Source organism: Pinus tabuliformis, chromosome 6, assembly GCF_031772625.1.
Source record: "Pinus tabuliformis cultivar Carrire ecotype Pingquan chromosome 6, CPIR1, whole genome shotgun sequence".
In the NCBI taxonomy this organism is placed as follows: Eukaryota; Viridiplantae; Streptophyta; class Pinopsida; order Pinales; family Pinaceae; genus Pinus; species Pinus tabuliformis.
Window position 1 is genome coordinate 678172208 of NC_142292.1, and position 10196 is coordinate 678182403.

The following is a 10196-nucleotide window of genomic DNA, read 5'->3' on the forward strand; positions in this document are numbered from 1 at the left end:
AATCAAACTCATAGACATCTGACAACAAATTCCTACTAAAATTCTTAGTGAGATTATTATAAGTTGAATCCAAATCTAATGTCAAATGATGATATATGAAGATGTTATTGAAAAAACTTCTTAAACAAAATACAAAGTTGATATTGGTTATTGCAAAGCAGGGAGGGAAAATTTTAGGGGCTAATATTTGCAGATGAGCTAATATTCCATGCTTTTCCAAAATAAAAGATTTGCCATTTTCCATTTTTTCTATAAATGATTCACCCAAATTTTATAATATAAAATTATTTTACCTTAAAAGTTGTCAATATTATATATTGTCTAATACAAAATAAGTAGAAATCTAAAAATTTTGATAAAATTATCATCAAACATTTTAAAATTTGGATATTAGAGACTAGTAAGATTCGTGAGGGCCGTTATACTTTAAGAAAAACTTCCATCCTTAGATTTTTCCCTGCTGCAAAGCCTCTTACTTGTTGAAATATCAAATTTAGCATGTCACCTTGTTCAATAATCAATTAACCAAATACAATGTTGACATTGGTTACTGCAAAGCCTCTTACTTGTTGAAATATCAAATTTAGCATGCCAGCTCTTTCAATAATCAATCTTTGGTTAATGAACAACCTTTTGATATCATCATCAATAGTGCAAGTTTGAAGACATGAAAATTGATAATCCAACATCTCTTCATTCAGACACTATCAAGCACCCACAAGTATAATTCCTTGATTGAAATTGAAAAATAAATAATGTTTTAATAATTTAAGTGTTACATTTGGCATCACAATTATGAATGGCATAACTGGTTATGATGTCGCACCTTCTTCCATTGTATTTGTGGACGCCACCCATATGAAACTATATTGTTTACCAATTCAAACCTCCAACGTTGAAAGGGAGGAGAGAGGGTCTTAGCTAATGGCATCACTCAGTAAGGGGCGTGATCATTAATATTCTTATGAAAAGTGTCACTTTAGAAGAGTAATGGAATTGATAGGTTTTAGATTGACTTTGGTTAAGAGAAGAGAAAAGGAAAAGAACAAACATTGATCTAACCAAGGAGTGTTGGAATTTCTATGCTTTTGAGTAGCTTCAATTACGGGAAGAAAAAGGGGAAAAGAACAAAAGACTAATCTAATTAATAATCACAAAAAGACTAATCTAATTAATTAATAATCACATCAGAAAGGGAAATGAAAATAATGTGTATTCATTTTGCAGTGAGATTCATGGTTAAGATATGGAACATATATAGCCAGGGAGGGAAGCGAGAATGATCAAAATCAAATTAATAATCACATCGAAAAGGGCAATGGAAGTAATGTGTATTCTTTTTGCAATGAGATTCATGGCTAGGATATGGAACATATATACCTAGGGAAACGAGAATGATCGAAATTAAAATGTTACTATTGATGGGAGATTGTTGATGTGATTATCGTACAAACAACCACCATCCTCTTTTGTTTCAGGTCATTTACACGAATTCTTGTATCGCTTTTCATCTTTAGTTCTCCTTTGAGTAAGAATTAAATTCTCGGTTATCATCTATTCATCGCCATACATATTCTTCGTTCCTCCTTTGAGCTAGAATTAAATTCTTCGTTGTCGTGTATATTTTTTTTTTGGTCTCCTTTGAATTAGAATTAAATCTTGGTTGTCATGTATATTTTTTTGGTCTCCTTTGGGTTAGAATTAAATTTTTGGTTGTCATGTAATTTTTTTGTTCTGTGGTGGCGCTGTTGAATGTCGTGTGTTCAATTTGACAGGTCTGCTATGAGTTTATTTAATATATGTGACCTGCCCATAACGTAACAAGTTGGAACTAGAGTAATAAGGTCCCGACTGTTGAGTTTAGCTTGCGAAGAATGTTTTATATTTTTGCTTCTAGATTGAGTTTGAAGGTTTATTATGTGGACCTATACAAATTGAATCGAAAAAATTACTGTCCACGCTTCATATTTTATTTCTACACAGACTATGAACCCCTTATTATGTTTACTGTGAACATAATAAATGAGCATTGAGGTGTTGCCCGCTTCTTTAACCGCATTTTTGCCATAGTAGTTTGTAAATTGCCTCTTTGTAGTTTGTAAATTATAAATTGTCTGCTGTGATTGAGAAGAACTCAAAGTGTTTGAGACTTGTACTTGTTATGTATTCACATTGAGATTTGCTAGTCTTGATAGCTACTGATTTTAATATGAATTGTTTTCATCCTTTATGTATTCACATTGAGATTTGCTAGTCTTGATAGCTACTGATTTTAATATGAATTGTTTTCATCCTTTATTTATCATCAAATTACAGGGCACACCACAGGCTATTTACGTGATGACACTCCCCTCCTGTTTGTCTCACAAGTATTTGTCAAGTCAGCCGAGCCGAGATATCAGCATCGTCCTCAGTAGCAATGGACTTCAGGGGAAGACAAGCCATTTTGTTTATAACATTGCTTTGCTGCGCGATGAACTCGGAGCCAATACCACTGAATTTAACTCGATTGCCGACTCCGGGGCCAGTACCACTGAACTTAACCAGATTGGGGATCCCAGGGCCAGTAACACTAAATTTAACCGGATTGCCGATTCCGGGACCAACACCGCTGAACTTAACTAAAGTGCCGGTTCCAAAGACACTACCAGCGACAGGTTATCATGGCAGTTACTTCCTGTTGGCTCTGCAGGTAGGTTCTACGGTAATTCTAAAGTTAAAATACTCATTTTATTCTGCATATTTCCAAATCTATTGACTATAGAGCCAAATCGGGAAAGTGATGTGATTTGTGTGTATTGTTTTAACAGTGGCCGGGCGCCTATGGCGGACAGTGTCCCCACAATGGTGATCCGGCCTTCTTCATCCATGGTTTATGGCCGCATGTTGCATTGCCACACGGTCATCACATTGATGGTCCCTTAACTCCTCTGGTATTGTACACTAAAGCACATACACATCGCAACAGTGATTTTGTTTCTTAAGAGTCATCTGCCGATATTTATTAAACATATTTAGACATTTATCAAGCGATAGATTCTTTTTTAAAGAAACAAAATACATACTAAATGTGTATATGGGGGGAGGGGGGGGGGGTGTCGGATGTGATGTGCAGGATGGTCAATTAGTACAGAGGATGAATTCAATTTGGCCATCGATCATTCGGCCATGTAACAATAGGGCGTTCTGGGAACATGAGTGGCAGTATCATGGAGCTTTCTCGAATCTTGATAGCCAACGCGATTATTTCAGCAAAACTGTCGCGCTCGCAGAACAGGTTAATCTTCTGTTTGTGTTGAGGGCGCACCACATTCATCCAAACAAGGAAGTCCCATACCCAGCGAGCCGTTTCAGAAGTGTACTTGGTAGATATGTTCACGGATTTGGAAAGATTGTATGTCGTCGTGGACATACTAATACAATGTCTGAAATTTATTTATGTGTCGATAAGGAAGCTTCTCGTTTTATCCGGTGCCCACGCACCTTCAATATACGTTCACCTTGTGGACCTGAGGTCTTCTTTCTTCCGTTCCACTCCGGGTAGGCGCACTCCGCATGGTAATTATAATGCATGGAAAATTATTAGGCGTCAACATTCCTTGAAGTCACTCCCCCGGATCTAAAAACATCTCATTTTGGATTATCGACGTTTCAAACTTTATATTATTATTACAGTTATTTTGGATTTTGTATTATTCTCTTTAATTTAACCATTATTAGGAAAGGTGAACATGGGAACGACAAAAATTGAAATTAGGTCGTTACAGAAAGTCTGCATATCTGTGCCTTTGTTGCGATTTTATATATAGCAGTATAGAACTTGCTTAATCACGAATAGATCTAGTGCAATTTTAGTGATATTTATATAGATAGATGTACTTTTTCTCCGCTTGTGTATTATCTGCTTCATACCGAAATGTGTGTTATATGATTCATTTGAAATGTGTATTCTATATTTTATATCGAAATAGATTAGTTAATATAGATATTAGAAGAGTTTATTTAAATTTTAAATAGAAATATTTTGAAGAGAAATGTGATATTTTTTAATTATTTTAGGTTTATAAAGATGATATAAAATTATATTATTTAATTTATATAAAAATATTTAATTTATAATTTCAAGAGTAAATTTGAAATATTTTTAAAGTATTTTATTTATACTAGACAGTGAAATGTAATATTGACCAAAAAAAAAAAAAAAAGTGAAAATAAGACGAATGAGAATATTAATAATTATAATGTTTTTAATTAAAACTAATTAAATATATATAATTATTTTTATATTAACTAATCTTAATAATAAATAAAAGCAATTATAAATAATATTTTTGAAAAAAAAATTATTTATTTATTTCGGATATGTTGAATCCGAACTACAACGCAATATTTGTTCTTTAATTCTTTTGTTTTCACTACTCCATTTGACTATTATAATTTTAAAGCCCAATATTTTAGTGGGAGGTTGATTTAGATTTATTTGAAAAACATATCTCCATAAATTTATGGCATTTTTATTTTGTGAGTGCTAAGTATTATAATTAATTTTATTTTTTAAAATATTATAATTAATTTCATTTTTAATATTTTTTTATTCATTAAAATAGTTTTTTAACTTAATTAAAAAATATATTTGTGTTCGTTGGTTTGTTATTTGATAAATCAGATCAAATATATCTTATTACAGTTTTAGTTTAAATAAAGAGTATAAAATGTATTATAAAGTTTATCAATTAGTAATTGTTTTTAAAGATATGGAAGATTGGGAAGATAATTAAAATAAAGAGTTTAAAATGTCTTATAAAGTTTATCAATTAGTAATTGTTTTTTAAAGGTATGGAAGATTTTTAAGATCATCTGGCCCAGATTTGTTGTTTTTCATCATTGTGCTTAAAGTAGTAAGTTTGTGTTGTGGTTATGCATACAACATCCTGAATGAATTATCACCAAAATGTGTGAATTATAGGTGTAGTGTGGTTGGCCTAAGGTTGGGTGCAGAGTCGAAGTCTCTCCTTTAGTTGTCATTAGCCTTTAAACACATCAATAAATGTACATTACTTACATGTATTTTCTTATGGACCGTGACGAATCTTATTAAGTTGTGAATAATGTAATATCTTGTGTGTTATAAACATAAATGATTACCTAAACCGTGAAACTCGTTAATATGTTTATGGTTAGAATGATATCTTATAAATTTATTAATTAATATCTACTTAAATTGTGTTCTTTATTATCATCAATAAAATTGTGTAATCATGTGTTATGGTTATAAGATGTACTTTGAATGAAAATGCTAAGAACTCAAAGCGTAACTCCCAAGTAAATAGGCTTGCCTTAAGAACTCAAGGCATAACTAGGCATACCTTGGTTACATCATTTAAATCAAAATGTTAAGAACTCAAGGCATTACTCCCAAGTAAATAAGCTTGCCTTAAGACTGCAAATTGTAGCGCACAGCAACCATGTCACCCTCCCGTTCACTGACATTACCGTGGGATTATCTACCATGCACCAAACCAAATTCTGACCAAATTATTCGATATAACTATCGAATTCTTAAATTTCCATTTTTTTCCGGATTCAACAGAATTTGGTATCTCTCATTGAAAGATTGTTCTCCACGTTTCGTGGATGTAACCTTTACCATGTTCCCTTTATTTATGCCTTCAACATGGCAATGAATCCATAGTTCTATGATTGGTGTAAATATAAATTTGCAATAAATGCACCATTCCATTGTCTTAAGAGGAAGGCGTGATGTTTAAGTATGCATGGCATTCATTGGCCGCTTGCATTCCCAATGATTCTTCCGGAGGCCATCTTCGTTATCTTGATGGTCGGCATTCTCCCCCCCATTGTTTATACATTTCAACCATCTGTGTGATTCTATTTCAGAAATCTTGATCGGATGCGGCGAACTTTTATTGCCAAAGGCCTTCCGGAAACCAACAGCTAGGTTTCCAAAGGGCCTCCACTTCAGGAGTGCCTTTATAGATGTTTTCGGTGATGGATTGTTTGACGTCAATGGAGAACAATGGATTCATCAAAGAAAGGTGTCTGTCTTAGAGTTTTACTCTGTATCTAGTCTCACTTATGTCTTGAAGTTGGTACAAGACTCCTTGCGCCAAAATCTCATCCTTATTTTGGACAACACGCTACCCAAGGGAAGCGCCACCGATCTACTCTTTCAGTTCACGTTTGACAACATCAACAAAATTGCATTTGGAGTGGAAGTGGGGTGTTTATCTCCATCTCTGCCAGCCATTCCTTTTGTCAGAGCATTCGATGATGCTATCTCTTTGAGGCTATTCAAGTGATGGGAAAAGACCTGTGGCCATGGAAATGTGCTCAGAATTTATAAATTGGTAGCTCTGTCTTTCTTCAAAAAAATAATTAAGCTTAATTTCAAAGGAATCGGCCTCTCTATTCCACACTATGTGGATACGATGAAAAGAAAGAAAACTAAAATTATTTTTGAGGACAGAGATTTTGTTCACTCAATGGCTAAAGCTAAGATAGTGCAGGTTAATTCTAGTGATCTAGTCAATAACACATTTAGAAATAAAGGAACACTTTTAGAAATAAAGGAGAGCTTAACATTGCATAGATATGTTTTAAAGTTAGTGCCAGCAACAAAATTTTCACAAGTATGGAAGGAAGATGCCCTTGTAAAAGAATGAAAGAACCTCCACTAGTGGTAGTCATTGGAAGCACCATTGAAAGAGTCAACATAATAGGAGTTGTGACTTGGAGGAAAACAAAAAGGATAGAAGGGTTGGTGCTTAAGGCATATCAGATAGGCTTTGAAGAACTCGATGATCAATGTAAGCATATAAAGAGAATCAATGGATAAGTCCTAAAAAAATGGTTTGTTTCTTACATTTTGAATTCCCCATGCAATAAAGATAGGAAGAGATTTATAAAGGCCCATTTTTGATCCCACCATTGCATGGAGGAAGCAAACTAAATAGAAGTTCTAGAATCCAACAAATGGAAGTAAGATAAAAATATGTCCATAAAGCGAGAACTAGAGGCAAAGGTGCTCAATTGACTCAACCCCATTTAGACATGAACAACATATCTTGGTGCTAATGAAGCCTGTGCGCAAGAAGTTATCCCAGGTGAGAATGAGATTTTCAAGGATGAGCCAATCAAAGCACTTAAGTTTTTGCAATAGGGGTCAGTTCCAGATCTTCTTATATCACACTCTACCCTCTCAATTCATGACGAATATAAAATGGGGTTTTAAGCCAACTTAGCACTCCCATAATAGTTACTACCCACTATGAAGGGCCGAAAGCTTTTTTGATCTAGATTTCCAAGAAAAGTATGACTAAAAGACAAATCAATCATAAGCCACCCTGGCACTCCCATATTAGTTACCACCCACTATGAAGGGTTGAGAGCCTTTTTAATCTAGATTTCCAAGAAAAGTATGACTACAAGGCAATTCAAAAGATACTATAATTGACATTTAAATAGTAAATGAATCCACTTGCATTCTATGGCCCTGTCTCCTGTAAATTCCAAATTAATTGAAGCCACTTGCATTCTATGTCCATCTCTCCTGTAAATTTCAAATTAGTTATAAATGATAAGTTGTTATCCACCTTTGTTAATTGAGCCTCCACCTCATCAACACTTGTAAGAGACTCTTGTTCAACTTCAGAATGCTCTATCACATCAGTTCCCATTATAGTTTTAAGCTGCCAATACATATCTATATTTTTCATGTATCCTCTTTGATGAGTTCCCTTATTCTCTATGTCAGGGACCTATCTCCCAACCTATTCTCCTACATATACATACAAAATTAACCTTCTACTGATTCTAACTCATGTCTTAACACCCTATATATATATTCTAATCGCTAGAGCAGTGTTCCTAACACAAACATGCTATAGTGGGCAACTACCTATTTTTCCCTTAAACTTGTGGGGGCCTTACAAGTCCTATGCTCAAAGGAAACTAAGATAAAATATTGAAAGAGAGTAAGAAGAATATTATAGGAGTGGACTTGTATCCAGCCAAGAGACAAAACTCCCTAAATCAAAGTAAATGACACAAAACATAAGGAGATTAAACAAAAAAGGATAACAACACAAAAAATGAAGGAGATTAAACATACTCCAATGGAAATAGAAAATTAAATCTGACCTTGAGCAAGGAGCCACCCTTGATTTACCACTTATATATATCACACGAAGAACTTGTAGTATAAACTACCTGCCATAGAAACGATCATAAAGGAAAGCAAAACTAGGACGCTTAAAAATGAAGCCAGAGAGATATATTTGTAACCCACCTTCATGCTACCTATACAAGTCCCTCGTAGACAATTCTAGAGCCAGCCTTAACGCAAGAAGCCAAGGAGGTTTTTCTCCCTCATACATCCCATATAATTTGTGTTTACATAGCTAGCTACTTAACCGGCTTTAGTAGGACAACACAACCACTAAACCAAATATAAAGTCACAAACTCACTACCATTGAACACTCATTTCTAGTGAGGGAAAATCCAAATACCTTGTAATATTAATACTTCTTACAATAAATCAAACTTATAGTGTAGTTTTATTGGTCATGGTTGTGAAAATGAAGTGTTATGTGCAAAGAATTTTGAGGTTTAAAATAAAAGCTCTTTGTTGCCATTAAATTTAGTCCCATCTCCTTTTATTCCCCACTTCGCTGACCTGTGGTGAATCGAGAATTTAATTAGAAAACAAAAATAGAGCACTTCTGAATTTCTTCATGAGAAAGCATGTGTGTTATATTACGCAAACATATTGAAATAGGTATACCATTACTACTCACCAATAATGGATATAATTTTATGGAAATATCAATATAATCGTTGGCCCTTCTTTATCCATAACAAGGAAACGAATAGAGCAACAACATCTAAAAGGAAAACATCACGAATGAAATAATGCATATATTTAGCTAAAACATTATATAGAGTTAAAAATAATGATATGTAACCCATCCCATGAAAAGGAAAATGATATCCTTGATCCACTCAACAAACCAAGCTATCTACCCAAATATTCAATAAGTTAAAACTATCAACCCTTAACATAAACCAAGCCTACTATTATAATGATTCAAGAAACACAGTATTACCCTTAACATAAACCAAACTTACTATTATAATAATACAAGAAACACTGTATTAAACAATTAACAAAGGAAAAAAATATTATTATGATGATTTAAGAAACCATGTGCAATAGAGACACCATGATTTTTCTAGTAAAGGGATTCTAAAAGGATTGTGGAACAATAAAGATTAGTGTGAAGGGCTACTCAAAGGGCTTCACAATCATGTGGAATCCAATTGAAGTAATTAAAATATATTTCTTTTATATTTTTGTTTTCCATCATAAGCCTTGGAAGGTTACTATGAGATTCCATGAGGTTGAATTACACTTTCATCAAGAAATTTATTCATTAAACACTATAAAAATTCCATTGTTGTGCTTCTTCCTAATAAAGTAGTGTTAACCAAGGGCTCTTTTTAAACAAATACAATTGGTCATGGGTTTCCCATACTAACTTCCCAACCACCCATTTCAGCTTAGAGAAATAAAGAGTTACTAGGGCATCAATGAGACATTGGTTTGTGATAGTACATTATTGATCATGGAAGTTGTACAATATTTTTATTCACCTAGTTCATGTGCCATGAAGCCTATCTTCAAGATCCTACAAGAAGTAATCATGCTAAAGGAAGAGGGAATGAAAAGATACAAGTATTCTAATGCTCGTGGATCATATAAAGATACCTTTACCTTAGTTTACTACATATTGTTGAGTGTCGAGAATCTACATTGGTTGAAAAGGACCTAAGTGAGATCAACGTTTTTTTTTTACCATTATATGATGTATGACTATAATTTTTCAATAGGGTGAGCTTGTGGCTAAGGAGGAGAGTTAAGGAGGAGAGTTATAGGTCTTGAAGTTAGGATTATGGTTTGGAGAGTTAGGTAGCTAGGATGAGAAAAAACCTCTCAATTAATGGAAACGAAAGATATTAATAATAGAATGTGAGAGATAATGTGATTAGTTTGTTAGTAAGCATCACAATTTTTTTTTAAGAAATTAATGAAAAGTATAGAACAAGCAAAAGTATGTAAAGAAAGTATATATTTGTTAAGCAATGGTAGGGGAATAGTCCTCTCTATGACATCGGG

At 33.5% G+C, this 10196-nt stretch overlaps 1 protein-coding gene across 1 annotated transcript in view; it reads left to right on the plus strand.

Moving 5' to 3' along the window:
- LOC149260460 (ribonuclease 3-like) overlaps window positions 1–3724 on the plus strand; it is a 4927-nt gene extending 1203 nt beyond the window's left edge. Inside the window, exons 2-4 of the mRNA XM_089380054.1 lie at window positions 2317–2692; window positions 2811–2933; window positions 3116–3724. Coding sequence (XP_089236180.1) covers window positions 2420–2692; window positions 2811–2933; window positions 3116–3544 — 825 coding nt within the window. The 5' untranslated portion in view covers window positions 2317–2419 and the 3' untranslated portion in view covers window positions 3545–3724. The remainder of the gene's footprint in view (window positions 1–2316; window positions 2693–2810; window positions 2934–3115) is intronic.
- The last annotated feature ends 6472 nt before the right edge of the window (window positions 3725–10196 follow it).